At 36.5% G+C, this 17,029-nt stretch overlaps 1 protein-coding gene across 2 annotated transcripts in view; it reads right to left on the bottom strand.

Annotated features, from left to right (window-relative positions):
- The window catches only part of LOC117104189 (myosin-10-like), a 24,162-nt gene extending 8,183 nt beyond the window's left edge, over nucleotides 1-15,979 (bottom strand). The window contains exon 1 of one of the 2 annotated variants that reach the window (XM_033244887.1): nucleotides 12,535-15,979. In XM_033244887.1, the coding sequence (XP_033100778.1) occupies nucleotides 12,535-14,742 (2,208 nt within the window). In that variant the 5' untranslated portion in view covers nucleotides 14,743-15,979. The remainder of the gene's footprint in view (nucleotides 1-12,534) is intronic. The other variant, XM_033244888.1, reaches the window with a different exon arrangement.
- Nucleotides 15,980-17,029: the final 1,050 nt, after the last annotated feature.

The following is a 17,029-nucleotide window of genomic DNA, read 5'->3' as shown; positions in this document are numbered from 1 at the left end:
TATATATAATTTAACAGTGTTAACGGCTATCTTGATTTATATTATATGCTACTATTTGTTTCTACCCAACCTATTGTGTAATGGAGTGTATCTGGTGGTATTTGAATCTGTTCAACCATGAAGCCTCCGTGGTCTAATGGTTATGACGCTCGCCTTGACAGCGAGAGGTCGCAGTTTCGAGTCCCGCCAAAGGCATTTTATTACACAATTTCTTTATTCATTTACAGCACTACATTCGTTGAGAGCTATGCTACACGATGTATTATTATGTCCTTTATTCGAACACTGATTTTACCTTTCTTTGATGATTTATATATATAATTTAACAGTGTTAACGGCTATCTTTATTCATATATATATATGTGTGTGTGTGTATTGATTTTGATTATAAATACAGTAAGGGCCTACCAGGTAAGTTTGTTTTAATTGACGTGGTGTGGAAATAATTAGTTTTAATTTGTTATCCTTAAAATCAATTAAATACGTTCCATTCACGCCTTCATCCCCAATGATTTCAAGCACGAATCGACGCCCTTGAAGTGGTGGGTTCATCCCGATATATATCTTCATTTTTCTTTCTCTTAAATTATTTTTTCACCTTATTGAATCGAAATTCATTATTCAGACACACTCTTATGTTCAGGACCTCCCAATTAAAGCTTGCTTACAGTGGGGTACCTTTTTCACAATAATTTATTTTCATTTCATCTTTCTTGTATAATATATATTATAGCGTGACGACGCTGATTACGAGTATTGATAGCAATTATTTGGCAACTCGCGCTTCCACCACTTGTTAAAATTATGTCAATCGATTCTTAAGCTGTCTCTTATACACATCTAGATGTGTATAAGAGACAGCTGTATTGTATTGTGAAATAATATATATTGATTACCGTACTTCATATTTTGTGCAGAAATTTTGGATTTATCTATATACGAATGGTGAATAGTGGGGGGGGGTCAATTCATATGATGTCCCACTTCGAAATGTGAGGGCCCGTGTCCCTCCTCCCTCCCACCGATCGACGCACATGACACATTTAATATGCATTCATAAGCTACATTCATCTATAATGTTGACATGGTTGGATTCAGGTAGACGCCATCGCACATGTTCTTAAAGCCGTTGAGTATATGAAAGATTATGAATGCATAATGCCTGAACTCACTGCGATAGGTCCAAAAAAGGTCAAGCAACACGCTTAGGCTCGGCGTATACCTTTTATCATCTCTGATGTAATAAAGCTTTCACTCCGGGCTACGATAATATGCAAAATGAGGATATAACGGCAAAGAAAAAAAAACAACACGCTAGTTATTAATAGCGATGATGAGTCATGGACAATATATATTAATGTTTACAAGCGCGTGGTATAATTCAGCTAATCAGAGACGAAAATAGTAATATATATCTGATTAACATTATTTGGGTGTAACCAGTACAATGCGGAAGGAGAAAGAATTCCTTTGAAAATTGATCGTTGTTTTTATAAGCCGTAAATTCTTCCTCTTGACTGTGATATTTGTTGCTTTTATAAAGCAATTAGTGCACTTTTAATTAGCTCGATAACTTGTCTGACGTACGATGTCGGTTCGTCAGATGGTAGAGGAAGTAGATAGTGACCAATTAAGCACAATAATGGCGTATGCGTTAATATTTTGGCTTTATATAACATGTATTTCAAAAAGCGATAGGCCTGATATGAGATCAATCGTGTTCGTATGTCAAAAATAGAACATATGCACATTAATATAATACACAAATGCATAAAAACCTATGGTAATCCATCACATGGAGACTGAATAGTATATGATGTACCACATATCTATATGTTGGCTGTATAAACTCCGAATCACATTATTCGTGATTATTAATCAAGATTTATCAATATCCAGGCACTGGTAGCCTAATTATGTCAGTTCAAATCACGTGATGAGAGAACGTCATTATAACATTCGTGAACGTGGGATAGGTTATACCATTGCAGCGAAGTTTGCAACATAATTTTTAATTACTTTAAAAAAATACGTATTTATGGTTCTACAAAAAAATTAACGGTTTTCAATACCAAACTGCAAATTTATTATAACGTAAAATTGCCGACCAGCTTGCACAAAACTTTATTAAAACATTAAGCCTATGGACGTCGTAGTTGGTACATGTACCGGTAGGTTATGTTATATCAGAAAACGAAATTACTGAAATTAATTCGGGGCTGTTTATATTTTTGACACAGCTAATTTTCTTATGAACTACATTGCAGTCTACACGTTCAATAGGCAGGACTTAATGAGTTTCGATTGTCGTTTTCAAATCACGCGATGTGCGTAATATTTCTGTCATGCCAACACCCTCAATTTTTCTAATTTTTCTTAAAAAAAGAGAAAAAAACCCTTCTACACTAGGGGTCGCAGGACTGAGAAATAAAGAAGAATTCGTTTCGCTACTGGCACTGTCCGCGTGATCAATTTGTATAAAATTTGGCTGCTGAGATTTTCAAACGACTACGAATTAGTTGATGCTTTTGCTAAAATAAAACATACTTTGCAATCTGAATATTTTCTTAACTACTTTCTATCACAGGCATAAACAGTACCTACAATTAGTAAGCAATGTTATGCAGGCACTTGTTACTGGCGTCTCTATAATGAGGACATCTGCGAAGGGTCTTTATGATTTATTCTTAATCGATGAATGCAGTTGGAGAATAATTTAGAATGCATATTATTTTTCCGCCATTTTCTGTAAGTCCATAAGACTACAATATGGCAGATTAATGTAATTTCAAAATAAATCTATGTCTATTATTGACAGATTATTACACAACACTCAATCGTGATCATTCAGGGAACCTCGATGCAGTAAGCTTAGGTTTAGTGTCGTAGGTTTTTGGTGGTTAGGCAGATGTTGACACAGGCAAAGAACTTCAATCGTCAAAGCAAATAGTTTCCATTTCACCATAATAATCCTTATCACTAAACAAAAACACTTATAGTTAACACTTGTTTAATATGGTACAAATAAAACTGATAAATATAAATCAAATTAATGCATATGTAAAGACTGTGGGAAATGCAACTTGTTCCTGAGGGGATTAGAACCCCGGACTTCCCCCAGACATTACGGTCGGGTGCCAGATCCTATAGCGTGACGACGCTGATTACGAGTATTGATAGCAATTATTTGGCAACTCGCGCTTCCACCACTTGTTAAAATTATGTCAATCGATTCTTAAGCATGCCAGTCTCACTTGGCTCACTTTTTGCACATTTAGAATAATCACGGGAACCTCTCTGGATCGAGCAAAGCAAAATATAACCAATATAGACATCTAGCATTAAATTGAATGATAATCTACAGATTGATGGCCTTGTACATAACGAGGCTCAATTTGCCATATGTTTTGAAATTATTACGTACAATACACCGAAAATGAATTCGGAATTACCGTGAGCCTAAAATTAATGGAAAGGAGGTCCGGGGTGGATATATACAGACTTTGTAATGATCAAAACTTAGTCAGGGTCCTTTTACTCAGTCGATAGAGACAAGACTTATGCTTCCCCCACATTGTACTGTCAGCCTTCATTTGCAACTGATTGTGTACTGTAGGCCATCATCGTGAGAAACACATAACACAGAACGCTTTGATTACCATAACCTTTGCCATTTCGATAATGATATCAAAAGTGGTTCACGTGATCCGACGGAAAAGTCCTCTCCAGGGATTTTCAGGAAACATCGCAAAACATTCCTAAATAACAGGTAGGCCTAGATCTATAATTATATCACAGACCACGAAGAAAGCGTGTTAAGCTAGAGGCGATGATTATTAAGTTATATTTTTTTGGGATGCTTACAAATTCGTAATTACTATTTTGAATGGTGTTTGTCTACAATGAAAGATTTAATCACTCGGTTTGTACCCCATAGGCTATAACCTTAATATAATGCCATGATTATAAACGTGTATCATTAAACCATTAACAGAAATATTGATAATAATAAGACAAATGATAATTCCAGAGGTGAAGATGGGGCTGTTAAGTGTAGGCCTGTGGAGGTTGGGTAAAATCAAGAAAAGCTCTAGGCATGCGCAACTGTTTGTACGTAAAGTACTTTGATTAAAGATGGTTACAACCCCACCCCCACATAATGCTACTAATGCTCACGCAATGCAAAATCGGGCTCTGAAGGCGTTACGTCTACAATACTGAGAATGATCCGAGGTGTCGACATGAAAAGGTGTGCTCAGAGATAATACGATACAATGCCTCCAATACAATATGCAAAACCCACAGAGTCTTACGTGAGTCATCATTCTCTCTGAGTCATTTTATATAGTCAAGTATTACACGTGGAACTTTTTCTATTAAAATTTAAACAACCTCAAGTTAGATAAGTTAATTTTACACGCAGAACTCTTCTATTAAGATTGAAACGAACATCAAGTTAGCAAAGTGAATTTTATACGTGGAACTCCTCTAAGAAACGAACCTCAGGCAAGTGAATTTTACACATGGAACTCTTTTTATTAAAGATTAAAACGAGTCTCAAGTTTAGCCAAGTGAATTTTACACGTGGAACATTTGGCGAAACGAATTAACTTATGTAAAAAAATTAGAAACTAGCGCCAGCAATGTCTAAGCACTGAAAGAAATATGTCAACTCATTCAAATTGATATTTACACGTATAGGTTTGTACATCTAAGACAGATTTTCTTTCGAGTGGGAAATGTTTAGATTGAATACCGAAACATTATGTTGAGCCAAATAACTTAAATTGTACCGGTTTTTAACGGTTTGAGTAACAGAACTTTAGTTTCGAATAGTCTCTTCAAGAAAAAAAGATCATGAATAGGTGTGTATACAGGGCGTTAGGCCTACTTAAAAACACTAAAGAGGAGACAAAAAAAAAAAAGAAGAGAAAAATAAATGATTCTGTACCAATAATTTTGGCAAGTAAATTATAAAATTGGACAAACCAATGACGGAAACTTGATAAGAATCCATGAACAACAGATAAAAACCATATGAAGATGAAGATGAAAATACAGATAGTAGCTAATCGAGTTAAGGTTTGGTTAATTAATGGGTTATTAAAAAGACCATATAGGATTATAGGATTGGATTGAGTTTATTCAGTGTAAACACCAAGGATAACCCATGAGAGTGCGAAGAAGACTTATTTTCATGGGGAGAAGGGGTCCTTCTGGTGGTGATTTGGCAGTACACCGGCGCCGAGCGACAATCCCCTACTCTTTTGTCGAGATTGTGCTGCGTTCTTTAACGTGCACATGGGCCATATTGCACACTGGACCAACGCCTTAAAGTCTCATGCGAAAGACGGTGCGCTATTGAAACTTGCAGCCCTCCAGCTGAAACACAAAGAGGGCAGCGATGCGAATTGAAACGGGGACCAAAGACGTCCACGTTTCAGTGCACACATAACGGCATTACCAGGTTAGTCGGCTCAGCTAAGCTACTCTGCTATTTATCTCGTATGGCCTCATGTATAAATTATTTGGATAATTTTCTTGGGGTTTCCTGCAGAGTTGTTTGCCCTTATTTTGGTATCTCGGGTTATAATCGTACTTGATTATGGAAATAAGATCTGCCCTTAACCCTCAATATGAAGCGGGGGATTATGAAGAACAGGAGTGGGTTCAGATAAGAACCTAGGCCCAGAACTTTTGATATCAAGCATATACTCTAAAACCAGAGCGAGGTTACATGTTGACAGTCAATGGAAACGCAATCGAAAAACTCTTCAGATGATAATTTAATGCATGCTCATTATGCAAAACATCTCATTGTTAACTACTTCTCTTTTGAAATCTAATTAGGGTTTTGGAAAGGAAACAAAGATCTTTAACGTTGTTATGAGCCAAGAATGTTTTGTAAAGGAAAATGATGAAATGAATTTCAGGAAGCCACGTGTTAGGCATATAGTGATGCGGATGACATTTACGGAAGGAATGTTCACGATCTAAAACGCTTCATAAATTAATACTGTATATATTCATAATTACGGTGTATATGCATGAGATGAAACACACGATTATTTTAATTGTAATTTCATACTACTTATTCAAATTGAATTAAAATTATATCTATTAATTGATGAATAATAACAAACAGTAATGATGTGGTCTCATTATTAATAATGACAATATAATAATAGCAATAACAATAAGCCTGGTAATAATATTATTTTATTATTATTAATATATTCCTAATGATAATAATAAACAATAACAATTATAATAATAGACCTATTAATAACAATAAATCTAATAATATCAACGATAATTACCAAAAAAATATTAATATAAAATTAATAATATTAATCATAATCTTACCTATATCATAATAATTATGATGGTAATAATACAAATAATAAATAATATAATAATAATACAATTATAAAATAATATTCGAATACGATCACAGAAAAGCATATCGGGGACAACCCTAATAAAGACCATTATTTCCATACATGAACTGACGTGAAATAAACTCAAAATAATACAAAATTAAACAATTAAAAACATTAAATACAACAATATTTTATAACATAATACGTTTATTTTACAATATCAGCACAGGCCTCTTCATATAATTATGCAATTTGTTGGCTTTCCTAACGCAGTATTGTTTCTCGTCCAATTGATTTTTATTTCGTTGTAACCTTTGACCTTGCATGTCTTCCGCCCATTGATGTAGGTATGCAATAATGTGAAATTGTATATACGTATGCAACAAATATTCATTGTAGCCTACATTGAAATCTGTGTACAGTGTGATTGGTAGGCCCATGGTAGGCCTAATAAGCCAATTCGTGGTTGGAGCTCCGAGGTCAATCAACATAACCCTATGTTGTGTGTATGGTGTTGTATCGATTGACCTTGATATGGGCATGCGCGGGTCTAATTACGAATTGGCGTATTGATATTAGAGTGAGTGAAAAAAAAACGTGACAGGGTTTGAACCCAGGACCCTGGGATTGGAAGGCAAGTTTCACCATAATCACCAAACTATTTAACTCCATTTCCATTTGAACAAATACGTCATCTTACTCGTGATTTAAACTTCCAATAAAAAAAAAAAGCTGCTACATCAGGCATTCTGAATTTTAGGAGTAAACAGTGTTTGATAGAGAATTTCTTAATGTTTGATTGTCTTTCAAATTACACATACGAGGCATTCTGGCATGCCTTTTGAGTATGCAATGATTTCCAATATTTCGCTTTGAATTAGAATCAATTAAGAATGGAAAGCAATAACCTCTGTTTAGCACTCAACGCATGTCCGTCTGCTCGTAATAATGTAGTTATGGTTCCGGTGTACGAGGAAATATTTTGTCGACAATGGGCCCAGTCAATCGTAAGGTCATAGGCCTATATTGCTACATCCCGTCATTACCTAATTAAGCATGCTGCCACTACACATCCGGTGTCCATACACTAAAAGTGCTACGGTTTGTTAGAGTTGACCGTACACACGTGCTACATCATAAAACTTCACAGGATGGATCAGATGATTGACATTTACGAATGTAAAGGATGATTTCAGGGGTGCGTGAAGCCGGGGACTCACTGCGTCATACGATGGTCGCGACCGCCTTACGACGAATACAACTCTGCTCCCTGTTAGCGCTAGACGAGAGGCAACGCCGTCTGCTGATTGTCGGTTGTAGTCTGAACGGATTGTCATTAAAAACGATCCGTTGCACGCGCGTCCTCCATAGAATCGACCGTCGGGCGCAGTGCCGACCTAAATGAAATTCTCTCACGACTAGACCCCACGATCACGCCAATGCTTGCAATGGTTAAAACATTATTTCACAGAAGAACACCAATAATTAGAAGACATTATACTGATTGAACTACCTTTAGATTTCCCCATCTGATGATGTGTAATTTGTTCGGTTGATTTTACGGTACCGGTAATTAATACACTTTTAGGTTACACGACACTAAATGTTTTAATAGTGGTTGTCGAACTGGTAGCCAACGTTAATTTATATTATCATTTATTAATAACATAATACAAGGATTATTAGTGTAGACCTTTTAACAAGAGTAAGCATAGGCTTATATACTAATGTAGTACTGCTCATCATCATTATCATTATTATCATCATCATCAACAACTAAAACAACATCACCGCCACCCACCGTATTATTGTTGCTATGAAAACCCTAATCAATTACGTATAGAAAAAAGAATATATATGTTGCGGAGCTTCAGTTGGCGGGTCAATATGATGTTGTATAACTGGCCAGTCTGATAGTAGATAACTCACAAAGTTTACATTTCCATTAGACATAGAAATAAAAATATAACTAGGAATTAACAAAAAATACAAGTCATAATTCAGGGTATTAAAGAGTCGTGAGTTTGTTGATGATCAGGATTGTCAACGAATGCTCGGCTATCGAACTGTGTTCGCCTTTCAATCGTGTATAATGTATTGATTTTCCACTAGCTGTGGTATACATGCCCATCCATGCGCGTGAATTGGTAGGTTACGGGTAGGAATGACGATGAGACATGATTAATCAACATCTGACAATATTCCTGGGGTTACCTTAAAACGCGTTGAACACATCGGCGATTGTGTCTGTTAATTCATGCTGAATTTTAAGCTAAGGTGACATTCTCATGAATACACATCATGTCGCGCGTAAAAGTCCAGTGACTAAAAGGTACATTCACACCGAATTCGAATTTTCGGATCGGAAGGCCTACCGAACCGATTAGAATATCAATTCAATGTATAAGAATATGGACGCATGGGGTTCGACGCTTCGGAAACGCGGTCCGAATATCGGTTCGGAATCTGTGTAAATGCAGCTTAAGGTTTGGTTCACACTGGAGGAATTTACATACTTCGACGCAACGCAAGCAACTAGACGTGACAGCGTGATTCTAACTTGCTCTAGTGCGAATCAAAGCGCGTCTGGATGATCACATGATGCTTAGGCAGCAAGGCAGCCAATCACAGAATGGCGGTCTCAGGATGCTTCAACTTACAGATCGAAAAAAAAGATGACAAATTGTGCGTGAGAAGTATTTTTGTAAAGCAGATCACCCAGGCCCTATCTGAAATTGAAAACCCTTTTTTTTTTTCTTTTTTCTTTTTTTTTTTTGAATATTTGTCATTCCAAACAAAAAAACACAGATAGGACAACTCATGATTTAGTAGAGCTGCCGGTGGTATTACATCTTCGTCGTTTAACCAATGGGCCTACACCTCTTGGATGCTGTCTAATTCTAATTGTTTATATTAGGCCTATATTATAATATTTCCGATATTATCAGAAAATAATTTTACCACATTTACAGAGCTTATCCGAGAAGTTCCGCTGCTATTTAAAACTAAGTCTCATTAAGCCCTGTTCATACTAACAGATTTTATTTGACAAAAACATGTGACATGGCTAAATATGGGCATGATGACATCACAAGATGACCATATACAGGAACATATGGGCATACAACTTTGATACAAGGCTTAGCGAGTGAGTGGAGATGTTTTTCAGTTGTAAGAAAACCCTGTCACAAGATTTGAACCCAAGACCCTGGCATTGGAAAGCAGTTACCTTAACCACTAAGCTACATCTCCACTCACATTAAAATAATCGTATTATTACAAGCAGATGACTTGGAAAGTATATCAAATTACGATTGAATTATTATTTGACACTCTAGGGGCTCACAGGCTTTAAAGAAAACATGGCGGCGTATAAAGGTTACGATAAGGTCATCATATTATTATGGATTGTAAGCATTCACATATTTTCATCTGTCTCAGTCGCGGATCACTGACACTATTTTCATTTCATAATAAAGCCGTAGCTTCTCTTGACCAGTGAAATTTTGTCGATGCCACGCGGATCTGCACCTACCTCCTTAAAAAGAGGATTTTGGCCATGGGCCAAAATCCTCTTTTAAGGTAATTCGGTCGACCTACGGGACGTTTTGTCGGGGTGTTTTTAATAGTTTTTTCTGCGATGTATTTTTTGCACCTCATAAAATAAAGAAATCTAAATCAGAATCAGAGTTCATGATGTTTTAAAATCTTATTAAGAGCTCTGTCAATAGTATGAGTTTCCTTTTGGACAGTGAAATTTTTTTGTATTTTTGTATAGGGGATGGCGAAATCCCTGTTGCTTCGAGGTGGGGGGGGGGGGCGGATGTTAACAAGCCAAACAGGAACTCTGCTGTTGGTTCTCAAATAGGCCTACTCAGACTATGCTCAGACCAGCCATTAACCGGAATGGTTCATTTTTACACACTGAAATATCTTCTCCTTCCGAACACCTCCGCGGCCAGGTTATAAACGGATTGTACAGGCCTAATATTCATTTATTCATCAACTCATAATTTACCTCTATTTATTAACTTATAGGCCTATATGTATTTGCGTAGGCCGATTTTCAGCTGTTCAAACATATCATAAGGCCTACATCGTTCCATTTAGCTTTAATCAGTCTGGCTCAATGTAAATTATATTGCTGTGGTAAACATTCCTTCTTTATTTGAAGCATGTTTTGATCTCTCTCTGATGTTCACATCGGTTTTATCGAGTTTGATTATTCGATTTACGGAATCGATATCATTGAAACCGGTTACTTTTTCATCATACTGTAACCGTTGTTTAATGTACCACACAACATTATGCTTTACTTCTTGATGACTCGTACACATCGGTAGCCTGGACAAAGTAGAAACTCATCAACGATGGAAAATGTAGCAAAATCAGATCATGCATGCATGACCGTCCGTCGAATCGATTCACGATTCATGTTTAGATTCGACAAAAACATTGGCCTCATTATCATAAAGATAGTATTTAGCTATTCAATCATAAGGACAACTGTGCTTATCTAAATTTGGATTGCTGAGTGACATTAATAGGCTATAGGTCATACATCACACTGTCGAAATAAAGTAGAAGTCATAACAAACAAGGGAATCACAATTATAGAGATAACTTAATAACATAGGCCTCCATTGAAAAAGAAATAGATTTTCATAAATCAAAATTGATCCTATCACTGGTTCACTGCAACTCTGGATGCTGCAGTACATCAAAGAATACATTGACTGAATACTAAACGATGGCTAATCATGAACTGTGAGGTATGGTTAAATTATAAGCATTACATAACAGGTTCAAATTTGCAATGACTCATGAGTCTCATTGCAAATGATGATGATGATGATGATGATGATGATGATATTAATGATGTAGGCATATTACATTATTATAGATGCATTTCATTTTTGTACATAAAATCCTTTTTAATTGTTATTTAGCGCATGGAGGCAGTTTCTTGCAATATGTGCTATATAAATAGCAATTTATTATTATTATTATCATTATTATTTATCTCTCCGAGAGGCCCTTCTTTATCACTGGATTACGATCCATAACATTATTCTTTTGGGATATGCCTTATTGCAGTTTCCGATTGGATTACATGTTGCATCTTAATAAGCACGAAATATGCTAATACTGTAATTGATAGACGTTTACGAGGGTATGTTAATATGTTTGTTCAATGTGTTTGTATTATTCTTCTGAATAATGACCTTCAACAATATTTTAATCAATGCTTCTGATGTTAAACGTAATAATGGACGGGGAGCATGCAATGAATTAAAAAAAAGTTATTCTAACGACGCAGTGATATAGGCTACATGTTCATAGGTATAATACTGCATTATATAGTAATTTTATATTTCAGAGATGAACATATACTTTAATCATTCAATGAGATATGCATGCTGTTCCATGTAGGCCTATATTATTGACTATACGTTTTCCGGTGTTATATTTAAAAATTGCACATTCTATTCAATTTGTATTCGTCCAGTAAACACATGCCCAATATATTGATAATCAATCCAATACATTGATACATAGTTTATAGGCCTATTAATTATCATTCTCTATTTCATTATACATAAATTTATATTTCTGTGGGCTAACATGGACAATATTTAAAGGAGTTTGTCCCCATTGTAAAACTTCTCTAAATATTGATTCAGTAATGTGCTGCTATTGACGTACATGTCTGACCTGCCACAAACATGGCATAACGAAAAGAACATTCATAACATTAATTATACAGAACCTACCCAAGCTGAGAGCGCGGCAAGTAGGCCTACTACCATAGAAGAGCATAAATTAATTATATATTCATCGTTAAATCCTGAAAATTAATTCTATTATGCTTTATGTTCACCATGGTGTTCACTAACAGCTTGAGATGGAACTGCGCACGCACTGTACATTAATCGAATTATGGAATTACAGCTTCGAGATGTGTAACGTGATTAAAAGGGCAAATATTCCTGGCAACATCTGCAGAAGCGCGGCTGTGAAAACATAAATTAAACTTACACTTTGGCAAGGTATAAGAAGTGGTATTCCATCCACACAAAAGTAGGCTAAATGACATAACATGACAAAAAATTATGAGTAAAGAAATAAAGAATGTATTAATATGTCTTACCTCCGTTCTCATTTTTTCGAGGTCCCGTTTTAGTTGTTGCTTAGTGCTATCAGAATCTTCAAGTCTCTTCCGATATAGCTGATTTTCTTCGTCTAATTTGGTTCTTTTATCTTCAATCATTTCCAATTCTTGATGCAGACGAACAGATACATCTTTTGCAACGGCAAGCTGTTGGTTAAGATCGCGTATTTTATCCTTGGTAGGGTCGCCATCAGGAAGGTCTGGTGTTTTAGGTTTACTTTTACCATTACCATCACTCTTTCCCAATGCATCCTCCTCTAACTTCTTCTCCGCTTTCCGCAGCTTAAATTGCATGATTCTACAATTTCTAGACGCCTGTTCTAATTCCTTCTGTAGGTCTCTGAAGTCGTTGACATCTCCTTCTCGAAACCGATCTTGTGCCTCCTCTAGTTCCTGTGCAGTTTCTATATTCTTCCTCTCTAGGTTAGAGTTTACCTCTACGAGGTCATTCATTAAGGAACGAGAACATGCTAAATGCGAGCGTAATTCCTCAAGAAATTTCATAAATGATTCGTTTTCTTTGATAGATTTGTTGTCTGCAAATTCTATTAGCTGATTACTCATTAACTGGTGTCTATCGTCCATATTTGATATCTGTGTATTGATATCAATTCTGAGTGACTGTTGTTCTTCCTTCGTCTCTTCATCACATTGATCCACATTATCTGCAGAGCTGGGTGTGTTTTCATCAATTACTGCATCATCGTAGCATTTTATATCTACCTTATTCTTTGCGCTTTCTGATGTATTTTCATTTTCCGCCTCCATATTATTTCCAGCATTTTCTTTCAAGTTACTTTCAGAATCTTTCTCCACCTTAGGTTCAACATTCTCCTCCTTAATATCTGGCTCAACAGTAGCCATATTAGTCTCTATATTTTCATTTGTGTCTTTGCATGATACGGACGGGTTACTCACCTTGTCCACGCCTTTTTCGTCGACCACTTGCTCGTCGTTGGAACTCTCCACTAATATTACGCCCCTCTGTGTGGAATTTAAAGGAGAAATACGTATTCCAGAATTGTCACAAAAAGGATCGTCTAAACTCCTAGATTTAGTGAGTACTGCATGCTGATTTTGTCTCCTTCTGTCGCTACCAACGTACGCATGTATTTCATTGCCTGCTAGTAAAATCGATTGTAACGCCCGGCTATTCGACGGATGTGCTGTGGATATTGTGGATGAATTACTATGTAGCGCAGCTAGCTGATGGGCCCGGCATATTAATTCATCTTCATCATCGTCTGTTCCATTCTCATGCGAATCAATAGCGAGCTGACTCAGGTCGCCGTACGTTGCGTAAAGCGATCTATGCTGCCCTCTTTGTTCAAGCTCCGCGGTGAACGCAGCCTCGCGTGCTCGATTCCTCGTCTCCAAAAGTTGTTGCTCTTGCGCATCGTCTGATAATACAATATCAAGCTCCCCTCTACCAAATAAACCCTCCTGCAACGATACTAAATCTTGTTTGAGTAAAACTGGAAGGTCGAGCGTATCAGAGGAATCGTCTATAAATGCTAAATCGTACTCCGTATCGTCGAAATTATCGTACGCCTCTAGAATTCCATTTTCTAAATACGATATTTCTTTATGGTTGGCGTCAATATCCACTAGCAAGGAATTTGAATCAGTGTCTCGTTTACCATTAAGTAAAATCAAATTATTCAATCCCAAATTTGGATGACAGTCGTCAGATATCGCTGGGACGAAATTATCATTTACTTGGGAGAAATTACTTTGTAATTCTAAATCAAACGATATTTTCCGCTGTTCGTCGCCGTCGTCGCTGGATCCGACGCTGTCACATTCTTCGGTCATAGGGCAATGTTCACTGCTCGAGAATGGGTGGGATTTTGTACTGTCGTCGGAGATTTGTCCGTCAATGGACCTGTACGGAACGGCTTTGATGGAGTCTACACCTGAAGCAATAACTATTCTCTCTACGACATCAGTGGTGCCTCTTTCTTGATTTACCGCCGGAATACCTTCATTATCGTCGTTACATACAAATTGTGAAAGGCTTCTCGGGTCTCCGTTTTTAGTAGGCCTAGTTAGATTCCTGTTCTGATCTCCTTCGAAAACAGGGTAGCAAATAGATGTTAGTTCAGTATTAGGGTCAGCTAGTCGGTTCTCAGGACGGACCGCCTCCAGGTAGGCTGATGGGTAACTGACATCATCACAGCTTGTCATCTTAATATATTCAGGTGCAGCTTTTAGGAAATGTTTCCAAGCAATTTACCGCGAACAACTTCAGGTCTTGTTTATACGATGAACTAATCAGTTGAAGATTATCTATTCCTTTTTATAAGGTCATCCAAACTAATTTTAGGATACGACGAAGCCTCTGCATTCCAAACGCCAACTATATTAACTTCCTATCCATGCATGCAATCACTCCACAGTCGTATGTCTCCTCCGACGGTAACAGCTGAAATTTTGCAAGAATCGTTCGCCTTTGAACGATCACAAGCCCTAAGTTCTGATCAACATTTTCCGCTTCGTTTCATGACTAAAAACAACCATACACCATTCCATTGCACTACATTAGTGAATGGTTGGAATAATTCACTGACCAATTAAAATATACTAGCGAATGACAATCATCTTCGAAGTCGTCTGCGGTTCTTTTTGACGTACCGTCGTACGAAAATAGACCAGGTGTCAACACATTTGCCTAAAGGGGACGATCCGAGGGTATGAGTTGACGAAACATATTACTGAAAACGACCTAGCTTGTTAGGCTGTAATCAATCCCTGGCTTTCATTTCAGGAATTCCAGAAATCCAACAGCAACGCTAGGCCTACGGACTCTGTTTGAAATGATATTCTAGAGACATAAACAAAACAAATCCGTGTTCAAGATGAGTTCGTAAGCCCGTAATGCAAGTGCGCCAGTGTGTTTACATTCGCAAATCACGTCGAAGAGTGAACTTCGAACGAGGGATTCTCCTCTTTTCAAGTTAAAGTCAAAATTTGTTTAATTTCCCGTTCCGGAGTTCAAATCCCACATAATCAGCCGACAACAACTGCAGCTCGTTACCTACTTTCTAATTGATTTACAGTTTCGTATTTCCCTTTGTCAGAGATTTCAGTGCTAAATATAAATATTTATTTAGCAACAATATCAATATGAGTGATGCGTGTAAACTGATGAGCATAAGAGGCCTACCCTGGATTGTGATGCGGATTGCAATGACAAATCACGTTGACAATGATGGAATTCAAAATGATCATAATGAATTCCTTCCGAAGCGCAAGCAAAAGCCAGTTCAGAAGACGTAACTGTTTTTGTTTATAAACTATCATACTATTGATGTTTTGCTAGTTCTAGGCCTTCGCTTGTTTTGTTTTGGTTGCATTCTTGTGTGTTGTTTATCGTACAGTATTATTACAGGACCATATAAAATGTAAAACAGCGTTAAGGTCTCGTCTGTATATGTTATCCTGCCTAAATACGTTTTAAATAAAAAAATAAATGAATAAATAAAGTAGACAAGGAGGTAATAAACAAACTTTTATTATACCACCTTGCGCTTCCTACATACCAAAACATGGTAACATGTGATTATTTATTACGTATATTACGTAAAAGTACCTTAAGAAAAAAGTTTCCTGATGTGAAAATCCAAGAGTGTATACCATTTGGCATTATAGCTAAATTGGTTAGGTATCCAAAATGTAATATGAAGGTCTTGGGTTCGAATCCCGATGTAGGTTGTTCTCAAAAAGTCATTGCTTTTGCTATTTTTTGTAAACGGATCAGTTTCATACGCACGAAAGCGTATGCATGTGTGTGATTATTATATATCCAGACTGTAAAATCATTAAACGTGTACTTTTAAATTTTAACGGAAATGGATATGCATTAAAAAAATAAATCAATAACCATAAACCCGTATTCAATCTAAAGTATTACAAACCAACTATAGCTACTGCGGGCAGTAAGACTGATAGATCTATATTATACAGTAATTCAAAACATGTTAGGTAAGATAATTTAACGATGGGCCCTGTTGAGTTGAGGCCTGCATACAGTGTGTGTTGGGCTAATCTTCAACTTTAAATTACTTACTTTTTTAAACTTTTATATTAAACATAGAAAGGCCCATACGAAAGTGATATATGTAAAAAGGTGCTAGGCCTACATGTACAGTATAATGCCTGTCTCTTATACACCGCTTGTGTCCTTAGGCAAGGAACTTTACACCTGCGGTTGTCTCTCTTCACCCAGGAGTACAAGTGGGTACCTGGTAGATTCAAACACAAAATGCGCGCTGATTACAGCTGCAACATTATGAATTATCCCCAGAGACCTGAGTATGCGTTCCATATGTGCTTGATCCAATGACGACCATAAGTCGAACTATTATTATTATTATTATTATTATTATTATTATTATTATTATTATTATTATTAATTATTATTATTATTATTATTATTATTACTATTACTATTACTATTATTATTATTATTATT

The sequence above is a fragment of the Anneissia japonica genome, unplaced genomic scaffold (genome assembly GCF_011630105.1).
Source record: "Anneissia japonica isolate Jap-2015-1 unplaced genomic scaffold, ASM1163010v1 scaffold288288_len553704_cov182, whole genome shotgun sequence".
In the NCBI taxonomy this organism is placed as follows: Eukaryota; Metazoa; Echinodermata; class Crinoidea; order Comatulida; family Comatulidae; genus Anneissia; species Anneissia japonica.
Note: the sequence above shows the minus strand (reverse complement) of the source record. Positions and strands in the feature narration are given on the sequence as shown.